General features: G+C 44.6%; 1 protein-coding gene across 5 annotated transcripts in view; it reads right to left on the bottom strand.

The window, feature by feature from the left end:
* The window catches only part of LOC124615566 (centrosomin), a 406,915-nt gene that overhangs the window by 206,135 nt on the left and 186,864 nt on the right, over positions 1 to 13,916 (bottom strand). For all 5 annotated transcript variants that reach the window (XM_047143545.1, XM_047143548.1, XM_047143544.1 and 2 more), the window contains exon 2: positions 462 to 523. In XM_047143545.1, coding sequence (XP_046999501.1) covers positions 462 to 523 — 62 coding nt within the window. The remainder of the gene's footprint in view (positions 1 to 461; positions 524 to 13,916) is intronic.

Below are 13,916 nucleotides of genomic sequence, written 5' to 3'. Positions count from 1 at the left end.
TTATTGTTCAACAACCATGCTTGATGCTTTGTGGTTTTACATATAAACTGAGAGGAGGGAGGTTAGCCGTTAAGATACACATGTCTTCTGATTCCATGCGGAACCGCTTACAGAAGTGGGTTCTGCATCATCCGCATTTCTCAAGTCAGGGATCATCTACAGCCCTATAATCTTTTTCATATCCATACTGTCATGTGCGTCGTCTATGGAATAAGGTTTGTTTCTGACATGTTTTCTCTTTGAGTGCTGCAGTTTTCAGAAGTGCTAGTGTGTATTATCATTTCACATGACCTCTGCTTCCCCTAGCACACGGAGGTGCCCATCTACTAGCTATCATAATACAACTTCTTTTGAGATTCCACAGCTGACAAGACACTGGATTTGTCTGTAACAGATCTTGCATAATGAGGACTATAAGCAATCAACTTTGTCATCGATATCTGGCGAAGTGCTTTACTTACATGCCATTGCCGCGTTCATATTTGGGTCGAGGGTGACCTCTTGGAGTTGGCTGGGGCTCGTGCTGAAACAAAAAGATCGCAATTAGCCACAAGTGGAGAACTGTACAAATAAAGGTACAGCAAGTATTCACGCGTACAAGTGGGACATACCCTGTTAAATGCAATTTCTTACAGCACTATACTGCGAAATTCTAGATGTTCACAACATTGTTTATTATTGTCCTAAAGTGTGATCCCCATAAAACGTGTGGGTGTCACATGACACTGAAGGCAATGAGAGGCTGTGTCTCACTGTTTATCTATTCAGTAACGATGATATCGCCATTGAGTTTCTGAAAGATAGCGCGTCAATATTCACCTGAACGAATTTAGATAAACCGGAAAAGTCTTTGGCGTGATTTCGAAAACAATTGCCATCCTTGGTTCTGGCGCCTATTCTCTCGATTATTGTCAAAGTATACGCGTCACAATCATTTCTCTAAACCATCCGGTGTAATACTCTTATTACATTAAATTTTTTGGACATACAGTTTAAATTCTTGTGTCTAATTTCTTTGTACTATAGATAGTAATGTTCATAATGCATAACTAAATAATAATTAGAGACAAGAAAATAAAAATTAGCCTGCCATACAAGCCGACGTAACAAAGGCATCATGTATATGAACACCTTTCATACAATGCTGATACCTCCATTTTGAATTATTTATTTACACTTACAGGATTGAGGTGGTTCCAAAGGTTATTAACGTAGTCCGCCATTAGTAAGCGCATCCGTAAAGTACTACTATACAGTACTGTTCTGAAGTAAGAAGAACCATGGCGCAACGACTGACTAAGTTTTAGAGTCTAAGGAAGTTTAATGTTATCAACCAGTATAGATCACTGTCTGCTTGTTGCCAACTTCAGCTAGTATGCTTCTTCGTTCAACCCAGAAGTTGGATTACAGCAGTACGCCATTACCCTCTTCTGCCCGACTTCCTCTTTACTTCCGCAAAAGTAACGCATCCCAGACCATTCATAAGCTACTGCATGGATGATATCCCTGGTCGTCCGCGACAATTCCTTCTCTCAATACAGTGTGCAAGCGGAGTAGACAAGGACAGGGCTCACCCTTGCGAAGCTATGGGCTGCAAACGTAGAAATCCGCTGAGATAAGCGTCTTTGACACGGGGCAGATTGTTATTATTACGCATAGACTGTGAAAGACTATCTCGGAAACGGCGAAGCTGCTTGAATGTTCATGTGCTACTGTCGTGAGCATCTACGGAAAGAGGTAGGAGAACAGTGAAACTACCATTAGGCGTTAAATGGTGGGACGTCCACCAGTCTTGACCGAGTGCAGGGTTCAGAGGCTTGTCTGCTCTGTATACTAGGATGGATGGTGATCCATGGCATCTCTGATGCACGTGCAGGTGTTTTGGAGGACACCGTTCACCGTACATTGTTGAAGATGGAGCTCCGCAGGAGACCACCCCTAAGTTTTCACATGCTGACCCAACGACATGGTCAATGGAAACGTGTCGGCTGCTTAGGTGAACCACATTTTTGCTGCATTAGGTTGTTAGAGGTCTCCACAGACGCCGTCATCGAGGTGCACAGCGGCTCGAAACGTACAGCGCGCCAAGAAGGCAGGGTGTTGGGACCAGTCTTATGCTATAGGAGACATTCTCCCGCGCGTGCATGCGACCTGTGCTAGTAATCGAAGACACGCTGAAGGCTGCGAACCACCCGTACCCTTTCATTTTTGATGTCTTCACCGACTGCAATGTCATCTTTCAGCAGTATAACTCTCCGTCTCTCTGAGCCACAACGTGCAACAGTGGTTGGAGGAGCATTACAGTAAGCTCACGTTGATGTCTCAGCGACCAAATTCGCCTCAAGTAAATCCTATGGAGCCCATCTGGATCACTATCGGATACCATCACCGCGTACGCAAATCGGCGGCCCGTTAGTTACGCGAATAACATCTAATGCCACATCTCCACGAACCTACCAAGAAACTGTGTTATTCGTGGTACGCAAACTTCGTGTTTTGTTTCTTTCTAAAGACGGACAAACAAGCTATTACGCAAGTGATCAAAATGTTTTGGCTCATCAGTGTATTCTGTCGTAATACTGAGTAACGAAAAAGTTAATAAGTCATGAAAATCCAAAGTATTAGGGTCGTCGGAAAGAGTAAAACTTTATTTGGTCGGAAAATAAAATAACAAAGTGAAATTGCAAATGGGGCGTGGAGGGGGTGACGGCGGTGGAGAGGTGGGTGGGCATTGCACGGAATGCATCATCCTTAAACGCGCATCGCAAAGTCTAGTGTTGTTTGTTCATACTATTATTGTCTCTGTATTACATGTTCCTGATTCGTCATAAGTTTGTACATGCTTGACAATGGCGTAGCGTCCAAACGGCAATAGCAGAACTTCTACAGCGATCATCAGCAAATTACGACGTTTAAGTAACTCGTACCTGCTGCAGATCTATGTTACAAGAATTTATTAGAGTTCATTGTGTTTGAAGTATGAAGTCAAACGTAATACGGGTAATTAATTGACTAGCAACTGAAGTTACACATTTCAGCGGCATCTTATGGCAGAGGCGCATTAAACGCAATGTTGCTCGCTGTTAGAAACTGGCAGCTACATGGAAGCAAACGATATCAATCAGTGGCAATATATTCCGGTCGTCCGATGATCTCGCCGAGATTCTCGAGTGCTTGTCTAGTAATGTACCACAGGCCCGACGACAGGGGGAATCCCCGAGTGCGAAAGCTGTGTTGTCACAGCAGGTAGCGGCAGGGTGGTCGCGAAGGCGCGACGACACGTGTTTACGCCCCGGCGGGGCGCCACGTGCAGTCGGGCCGCCGCTATTTATACCGGTGGGTTTCCTGTCTGGCTCCAGCGCAGAACACAAAATGAATAAAATACGCCGAATTACCCCAGCGGAAGGGCGGCTGCTGCGGCGACAAAAAGAACTCCGCTGCGCGACAAAAAAGACTCGCCTAGACGCGGCTGGAGTGACACACACACACACACACACACACACACACACACACACACACACAAATCGCCCGACTCCTGGATACTGTTTGCTTTGGCTGCTGGTAAATTGGAGCCTGATTTCTTTCTGCCGCTAGTTATTTTTATGGGACAGCGAAACGGAAACTACAGTCAATAAGCGAAACGGGCGGCAGGCTGGTTGTTTACGTCGGAGACGCCTGTTTCGTGTCTCCGTCGGAAGTCTTAATTGACAACGGAGGTTACACCGTAACTATCTAGCTGAAGCAGGTGTATCGACATATTTTACGCTCTTTCCTGGAGCTGTTCCACAAAGTGCAATTATCAGAACAATCGTGACGTGGCGACAGCCCAGCAGTGTAAGACAACTCCGTCAGTATCACCCGACCACACTACTATTGCACTCTACCTTCCGTGGTCGTCGTGGGAAACAGGCGTGACGTAACTGTAAACAAGCACAGTGGCTTGTAAGGGAAGCGCAACACACTGTAAAGGGTTCCAGGACAGCTGTGCATATACAATCATATGGTTCAGCGTGTCCTATTGAAATATCAAGATGAAAACTCACAATACGCCGTCCGAAGCGCCTTCACTAACAGGTGCAATAAAATTGTCGAGTAATACCTAACTGTTGTTTCTATCAGTCACCCTTTTAAAGGCTGGTTCGTGTGTGTGTGTGTGTGTGTGTGTGTGTGTGTGTGTGTGTGTGTGTGTGTGCGCGTAAGTAAGTAATTTTGCTTCTGGCAGTCTTCCGATAGTGAGCTATGTTCCTGCTGCAAGTACATGTACACAACACAGTAGGTATTTATTTTGTTAACCACACGCCGTTCCCCGCCGCTCTCAATTTCCTACATGGGCCGTGGGTTAGTGACTTCTTTCATCGGAGCAGCGAGGTGGCCGGAGATGAGACGAGCTCAAAACGCGGTCTTAAACAGCGTCAGGTCATTCGTCTGCCCGTCTGGACTATGTTTCCTGGCTGCTAGCCACCTCCCCTGCTTTTAATCCGTATGTATATACGACAGCTTGTAACGCTGGTAACTGTTCCTACTCGCCTCTTCTGCAGCATAAGCAAGCTTATGGAAGTAATTTCACACACAGTGTGTGCGTGTGTGTGCGTGTGTGTGTGTGTGTGTGTGTGTGTGTGTGTGTGTGTGTGTGTGTGTGTGACAAATTCCACAGTTTCACTGTGTAAATCTCACGGTTCCGCTTATCAGCATTGGAGACAGAGGCAACTACTGATACTATGCTAGCTGAGCGACACCACACCTAAACCTTCGATACTATTTCTTGTAGATGTATGCAAATTCTTTGTGTTCCTTAGAACTTACAGACACGAGCTGATCATGAGGAACGTGAAACTCCGATTACCACTGAATCGTGATGATAACTGGGAGGAGACGGGGAAGAAGTTAACATTATCTTAGTATAAATTTAACGATTGTGTGGTGCGTCAAGTTATTAAAATGAGTCGATGTGCCCGATTTTGAAAGCCCGAAACAGAACAGCACAATCTAACGCGATCCAGCGTAGCAATTTAGCCAGTCACCGTCAGACGATAAGTAATTGTTACTCTCCAACTAATATGTGAAACCCAACGTCAGCAAGTTATTTAACTCAGCTATTCTATCCGTGAGAGTTGAGCAGCGATCAGCAACTCACTGTGCACAAGACCGATCCGCACTAGTATTACCTCGATTCTTCCGTCTGGTAACTGAACAACTGACACTGGCTTAACACACTGTAACCCTCACATACGCTAGACCATCTATTAATACGTGGAGATTCATACTACGGAGAGCTACCACGACATGGACTGTGCCAGACGATAGAACCAAATTTACTTAGTGGCTAATCTTTACCTCAAGAAAGATATCGTACACTGACATGGGTACAATCATGGAATACACCCTAATATCGCGTGGGACCCCCTTTTGCCAGGCGTAATGCAGTAACTCAACACCCGCCAGATTAGCAGCGACCGCTAATACGCTGCTTCCTAGACTCGGGTAGGCGCGCCGGCCCCAGATCGAATCCGGCCAGCGGATTACCGACGTCGACCGGTTTGCCGGACAGCCTCAATGTGTTTTTTAGACGGTTTTCCACATTCCGGTAGGTGAATATCGGGCTGGTCCCCACGTTCCTCCTCAGTTACACTACGTGCAGACATCTGAACGTTCGCACTATTCCATAGACAGACAGCTGGGGTACACTAATTCCGTCCGGGAGGGGGGGGGGGGGGGGGGGGGGAGTGGCTTGGCGGCAAGAAGGGCATCCAGCCATCCCTTAAAAACTAACCTTGTCAAATACGATCCAAACCATGCCGACCCTGCGAAACCGCGGGACAAGGCGCCAGCAAAAGAAGAAGTGCAGTAACTCAACGTGGCATGGACTCTAGTCGTTTGAAGTCTCATACAGAAATATTGAGCAATGCTGTCCCAATAGCTGTCCATACTTGCTGAAGTTTTGCGGTGCAGTATTTAGTGCACGAACTGACTACAGTATTATATCCCACAAATGTTCGATGGGTTTCATTTCCGACGATCTTGGGGGCACAATCATTTTCTCCAGAACGTTCTTCACACCAAGCGCGAATAATTGTGACCCGGTGACAATAGTGCATTATCGTCTATAACACGAAGTTCATGAATGGCTGCAAATGGTCTCCATAGCCGAACATAACCATTTCCAGTCAATGATCGGTTCGGTTGGACCAGAGGACCCAGTCCATTCCGTGTAAACACAGCCTACACCATCCTGGAGCTATCACCAGCCTGCACAGTACTTTGTTGACAACTTGAGTCCATGGCTACGATGGTTCTGCCACACACTAACACTACCATCAGCTCCTACCAATTGAAACCCAAGACTCATCTGACCAGGCCACGGTTTTCCAGTTATCCGGAGTCTCAACGGTATGGTCACGAGCCCAAGAGAGGCGCTAAAAGCAATGTCATGCTGTTAGCAAAGGCACTCGCGTCGGTCATCCGCTACCATAGCTCATTGGCACCATTTTCGCTGCAGTGTCCTAGGGCATACGTCGTACGTTTCACATTTATTTCAGCGGTTACTCCACGCAGTGTTGCTTGTCTGTTAGCACTGATAACTCCATGCAAACACAGCTGCTCTCAGTTGTTAAGTAAAGGTCGTTTGCCACTGCGTTGTCCGTGGTGATAGGTACCGTGCGTCTAGGTACAACTACCATTCCGCATACGAAGTTTTTAATTCCCGTTGTGGGGCCGTAATCACGTCAAATACGTTTTCACTGGAGCCACCTGAGTACAAATGACAGCTCTGCCAATGCGCTGCCCTTTCATGCCTTGTGTACACGATACTACCGTAATCTGTATACGTGCATATCGGTATCCCTAGAAATGGCTCCGAGCATTATGGGACTTAACATCTGTGGTCATCAGTCCCCTAGAACTTAGAACTACTTAAACCTAACTAACCTAAGGACATCACACACATACATGCCCGAAGCAGGATTCGAACCTGCGACCGTAGCGGTCACGCGGTTCCAGACTGAAGGGCCTAGAACCGCACAGCCACACCGGCCGGCCCTGAGCCTATAACTAGAAGATATACGAGTGTGAATCAAATGAAAACCTTAAATTTGTAATAACAAATCGAAATTTCGCGCAGTTATCCTGTAAGTTGGTAAGCGTGCTACAAACAGCGTGCAGAATGGCCTGTAGGTGGCAGCATAGTGCAGATGCACACATACCGTCGCAGTGTCAGTATAAATGTGGCCGCCCCACTTGCGACTTGCACCAAGGAAGAACAGCGTTCTGTTATTCGGTTTTTGCGTAGTGAAGGTGTGAAACCCATTGAAATTCATCGACGAATGAAGTTTCTGTAAGGTGATGCATGTTTCTCACAGCAGCAGGTCTACGAATGGAGTAGGAAGTTCGCAAATGGTGTGACTTCAGTGGAAGGTGCTCCTCGTCCAGGCCAGGCACAACGAGTTGTGACTCCACAGAACATTGCACCAGTTGAAGCCCTAGAGAAGGAATACCGCCGATTGACACGGAATGACATTGCAGCATGTTTACAGATTAGTCATGGTCAGCACACCACATTGTGCACGATGTGCTCCCTTTCACAAAGTGTCTGCAAGATAGGTGCCACGGCAGCTGACTCCGGAAATGAAAGAACGACGTGTTGATGGTTCAAATGGCTCTGAGCACTACGGGACTTAACTTCTAAGGTCATCAGTCCCCTAGAACTTAGAACTACTTAAACCTAACTAACCTAAGGACATCACACACATCCATGCCCGAGGCAGGATTCGAACCTGCGACCGTAGCGGTCGCGCGGTTCCAGACTGTAGCGCCTTTAACCGCTTGGCCACACCGGCCGGCACGTGTTGATGCTTGTGAAGAACTACTTCGGCGCTTTGAACGAGAAAGCGATGGCTTCCTTGCAAGAATCGTTACTGGGGACGAAACCTGGGTTCACTTCCACCAACCGGAAACGAAGAGAGCGAGCAACCCAGACCTTACCCCAAGTGATTTCCGTATGTTTGGACCACTCAAAGATGCAATGGGAGGAACGAAGTTCCGTTCTGATGAAGATTTACGCCACGCGGTGCATGAGTGGTTGCGCAGACTACCAAATGAATTTTTTCTGAAGGAATTTATGCATTTTGTAAGCGCTGGAGGACTTGCATTGAGCGTGGTGGAGATTACGTTGAAAAGTGATACAGCTTTGTACCACTTCTGCACAATAAATAATATTTAAAAAAGATTTAAGGTTTTCATTTGACTAACCCTCGTAGTAATTTCACTTCAAAACAATTTCGTGTCTATGTACCATTCAATACTTTATTTCCTCATTAATTTAAAAGACTTTTTCCAGCGACCACTTAGTGTGTTACTCTGTGCTCTGAACAAATTTATATTTTTAAAAAAGCTTTAGCTGCACCACTGACGAAATTAGGTCTTGTGTCCATTGAATCTCCACAGAAGTCAATAGAAATGAAAAACACGTTACGAGTAATAATTCATTATACACCATCGTTTTAAAATACTGCTGATTCGCATAAGGCGTCCTGTTATGTTCATTTCGTTTTGTTGAAGCATACGGAATTATCTTAATACTGGAAAGCCAAAATGGTGACAACAGCCGCTGCTGGTATCTAAAGCTCACTGGAAATAACGGTCCTGTTACAAATCGAGCAAATATTAAACGCAGCGAAGTGACACAAGTTGTCTGCAGATGTGTACGGCATACACTGCGACATTCATCCCAACAATACTTTCACTCCTATCTTCTTAGAAGCTGTTTACCTTCCATTGTGTAGTGTCGTTTCCAGGAACGCTAGCAAGCTTTGATTCATCACGTATCATCTCGCGTGTATGCTAAACGTGATAGCTAGCGAGCGCAGACTGTTTACCGGAAGGGAGTCGCTGTTATCACGTTTTATTTGCACGCCGTCCGCAGGGAAGTAGTCTGCAGATACCAGACCGTTCGCTGATACGGAGTTCGCCTAAGCTAACCACCACAGTCTCTAATCCAGATCTTAACCTAAATGTTGATGCTAGTTGCGCTTTTCGTTAGACAAACCACCACCACTTATTTGACTCCCACGGGCTGGATAAAGACCTACTCTAGACTCCAAAATGTGTAACAGTTCTCATCTACATGAACCATGTTACTCCTGTAAGATGTGTTGTGTTTCAGGTCATTAATTTATACTGTGAACGGTAACTAACAGATAACGTCTAAGTTCCGCGAGGCTGATCGCCGACCGACGCTGACATTTTCAGAAAACTGAAGCGAAATGCCGGACGACCTACAATGAATCGACGTTTGGTTGATTTGGAAATTGGCAGTTGATCCTCAACAATTCATTGCATGCACAGAAAAAATGACCCGTTACTGTATGATTACGCGACTGCCGAAAAGTCACTGGAAGCAGACACACGCATTAGTTATCTGGGAATGTGCGTTCTGAGTGACACGAAGTGAAACAGTCACATGAAACTAATCGGGAACTGTAGCCCATTCACAAATGCCTTGGCCCAAGCCGTCGGCACACGGACCGTGAATTCCAACGTTGAGCGCTGAGCATGCCGCCTTTCTGACGTCATATCATGCAAAAAGTACGCTGGAGAGTATCCGCGATCGTGCAGAGCAATATCTAGCATGTCAAATATTTTGACTGCGCCTCTGAGCGTAGACCAATGAGATGGAAGAACGTCACATGACGCCATACCTCTTCAGTACAGAGTCGTGAGACGCCATATTGGCTTTTCAGTTGAAAACCATATGTATACATGCCGTGTCTAAGCACCAGGAAATCGACGCTCTCTCGCAAACCTGTCGTTAATTGTACGATTAGTTGTGATAAAATGACGGGAAATTCCATATTTGTGGTCAATGAATTAGTATAACTTGCGTATTATGAAAGTATGCAGTTTCAAGGCAACGGCTCATTGAGGATCCACCAAAAACGCATTATTCTTGGTGCAATTTTTTACAATTAAATGTCAACAACATATTCACGATTAAAGCTTTTAGAAGATGATGAGTTGCTAAGTATGGTCGTAAATAATTCATGGTAGGTATAGCGTAAAGAGTAGGGGAGCAGGAATTTAAGTTAACAGATTATGTGTTAGTTCGCGCCTCACTGATTTCAAATATTTTTTACTAACCTTCGCGTTTCCTAATTGGTTTTAATACATTCTAATTACTTTATTGGAAGTATGTTCTATGTTACGTATATATATAAGTACGTTCTTTCTGAGGAGATAGTTGGTTCGAATGGCTTTATTTACAAGACAGCTTGTGCCACTTACAGTAAGATATGTTGCACTGTCTTGTTTCAAACTTTGTATTTCACATGTTGTAATGGTTCTGCTACTGAATATGAACCGTGATCATTCTTAAGTGATCTTAGGGTTTTAGTAAAAAGTGGGAATGATGCAATCATTCTTATCTTATGAGAACAACTATTGTATATTTGTAGTCCGTTCCTTTCTGCCTTATAACATGCTCATGGATATTGAAGTTTTTATTGACGTATACTACAGAAATAAAAACATGACTGGCATAAGGATAAGGGAAGAAATATGCGTTTTAAAGAGCTAACGCCGAATCTTATACCGGTCCATTTCGGTAAGAGTGTGATTTGCGAGCCACATATAGCCGACATCTGCCGCAGCAGCGCACTGCGATCGCGTACACCATCTTGGGGCACTCTTAATGTAAGCAAAGGTCGCATAGTTTCCGAGTGTTCAGGAGCACGTTGAACTCTGCACGCTCAAAGTTGACGTGCGAAAAGCACGGTCCGTGTGTCAACGGCCTTAAAAATATTGTTCGGCCGGCACTTTAATACTGCTTGTCAGTCTGGGACCCTTATCGGATTGGATATTCTCTATTTCCTCCATCAGTCCTAAGAAGGGCGGCGTGTTTCTTTACACGTTCGTTTAGCAAGCGCGCAAGCATCACTGCAGTGACAGACGCTACAAGCCGGCGTCGTGCATCACATGTGATTTCCAGTTAAAATTCAGAGAACCTAAGTTCCGAGATGAATCAGTCAACGTACTGGTTCCTCTGTAGTATCCCGAAAATATAATCAGATAATCTTAAACGCACACGGAGGCTTCCATCAATCTTTCTTCCGGGTACTGTTCGCGAATGGAACAGGAGGGAGGAGGAGAGGGGGGGGGGGGGGGGGCGACAGTGTTACACACGCCGCCACACACACCTCCGTTAAGTGTAGATGTATGCAAGTTGCATGCTTAACCCCATGTGACAACTCTTAACTATTCACCGTACTCTTGCTTTTGTTACCAAAAGAGAATTCCTTCATTTTCTGGAACCGAAAACTCCTTTGAAGAGACTATAAACACGTCATTACCGATAATCCAGGACAGTGATTGAAAGGCTCCTCTATATAAAAATAAAATAAAATAAAAAAAGAGGCCTAGTTCGTTCCAAAGACTTCTCGGGAGGAGAGGTGGCTGAAGTGGGTTTTGCCAAGAGCCATAATTACGCACGAAGTTTTATGAATGTAAGGTTTGTTTCACGGAAGTGTGTGTTTTATGGTCACGCAACCTGGAGTCTCTTTGGACAGACTGTCGACATGTGTCTAGCCCATACTAAGAAAGCAGTCTTTTCTCCACAACGGATTAATTCAATATGGATTCCCTTCTGCTCCTGTAGATGCAGAGACAGTAGTCAGGCGCTAACAACAATTAGTAGGATTAAGGTTTAACATTTCGTCGCCGACATTGTTAGCCATGAAGCACGAGGTCGAATGGGACAAGAATAGAGCACTAAAGCGGCCATGGCCTTTTTAAAGGAACAATGTCTTGCCCCCTCTTTCAAAGCGTTTATCCCGTGCATACAGGCTTTTCTTGTTTTGGCCAATGTAATTTATTTTAACTTTGGGTCTGAACGTTCTTTCCGTCGCCACAGCTGTCATTTAACCTGAGAGATGGTAGCTTTGTGCGCCAGCTGTCCGAACCATATACATGTTCTCATATTTTAACCGTTTTTGTATCCTATTTTCAGAGGCGGTGATTGGGAAAAGAGGCTAGATTAGGCTAGACGGGAACCACCTAAAAACGACACTCAGGATGCCTGGTGTACCAGACGAGCCGTTAATCCCACGTGTTGTTTCGATCCAGGTCCAGATCACCTCGTCACCTCCCAAATAAGCGAACTGTTACTGACGCGACGCGTTGTTCTACACAAGGAAGTCTAAAGCAACCACGCCGCTGATCTGGGGATATCTTGGAAAATCTTGATCAACACTGCAGTGACCTAATTATGATGCCATTTGCTTTTATAAACTGAATTTCATACAGCTGGCTTACTGGAGAACTTGTTTCGGAGAATCTAACAAGCCGACATGTCAAATTTGTGTCTTGTGTATGATAGTCGTCTGGAAGTTAAATCGCACACTGCGTGGGAGATACACATGAATTCAGCATATTTTACAGAGCCTTTATCAATAGCTGCATGAACGTGGAGCGTATCATTTCCAGGCCCATGCTTACACTGGAACTCGTCTGGCGTATGCCCACAGTTACAGGCCTATAACGCTGACCCTGCATGTCTGGTCAAAATCAATGTGCTAAATGCATATTTCGGGACGAATAACATAAGAATTCTCGAAAACGGAAACTCCTGCACGTTTTTTTACAATCGCTTGACACTTCAGAGATCCAGAGAGCTACGATGAACTACTGCTAGACGGGGAACAAGTTCTTTCGCAGAGTCTGTATCAAATCTCACATATCTTAACAGCTCCATATGCTCAGCGATTTTAATTGATTTTCTATACCGCAATCACTGCTCTCATTATCTGCCATTTTGGTGTTCATTGAAAGGCTGGACTGTATTAAGATCTTCAATGTTTCTGCAGTGTCATCTTCCGCTTCTGTCCTAGTATTGTGACTGAGCGAGCGACTAAATACACGATTGTTATCCTCTTTTACTGAATTTACTTTTAGTTCAAGTCTGAGGAACACGTAATTCCACCTGGCTTTCTTCAGTGTTACTAGTTTCGAACATGGTCCATTTTCAAGCGCATCCACGACAGATGTGGATACCTCGTCCTCGTCGCTCCTCAACAGTGTGTGCCGCGCGTTCGTGCGTTATTGTGTTGCGTGAGGGTGCGTTTTGCATGTAAGCATCACGAGATTTGTCTTTTCGTTTTTACTGGTTAGATGTTGCGTTTTGGTAGTGTTAATGTTACAGTTTTCACAACCACCACCATTTCGTGTATTTTATATTTTACATCAAGAACTTTGACAACAGTGCTATGCACGATAACATATGGCTCGCGATTTTTGTATGGACGAGACGCGGAAGATGTATCCTCATCTGTTATGGATGCATGTGATCCCTGAAACCAGTGGTACTGAATGACATATTTTTGAAATGCAGCACGGTGCAATGATGTCTCAATTTATCGAGACTGCGGTGCCCACCCATAAGGAGCAAAGTGCAAATCTACCAAGAATTTTCGGTCAGATCGAAATATATATACAACCAATGAAATTGAGTTTACGAGAAGCCTAAAGGATTTATTGGTGGCCAACTCCTCCTACTCCACTGATGAATTTCTCAGTAGAACCAACTGATTTTTGTGTATATATATATATACACACACTTCTGCACAATTTCAGTGCAGTAAAGTGTTCATTGTAAATAAGTGTGTGTGTGTGTGTGTGTGTGTGTGTGTGTTTTCATTGCAAATAAGTATTATAGTCGTTCTATTACATGTTTATTACCTTATAAATAAATAAAAACTTATTTTAAATTCAGTGCATTAAAGTTTGTAAAATGATTCTTTCATATAGTGTTCATTAAAAAAAAAATGACGATCATTCCACTTGGGACCTGTGGAATGGTACATTAGCTTATTTGAGTTGTAAATATTTGTCCTGTATTATTGTTTTTCTGACATGTTCTAGATCCTGGAGGG

Source organism: Schistocerca americana, chromosome 5 (assembly GCF_021461395.2).
Source record: "Schistocerca americana isolate TAMUIC-IGC-003095 chromosome 5, iqSchAmer2.1, whole genome shotgun sequence".
Lineage (NCBI taxonomy): Eukaryota > Metazoa > Arthropoda > Insecta > Orthoptera > Acrididae > Schistocerca > Schistocerca americana.
The sequence above is the reverse complement of the archived record's forward strand: the minus strand, read 5'-3'. Positions and strand labels throughout refer to the sequence as shown.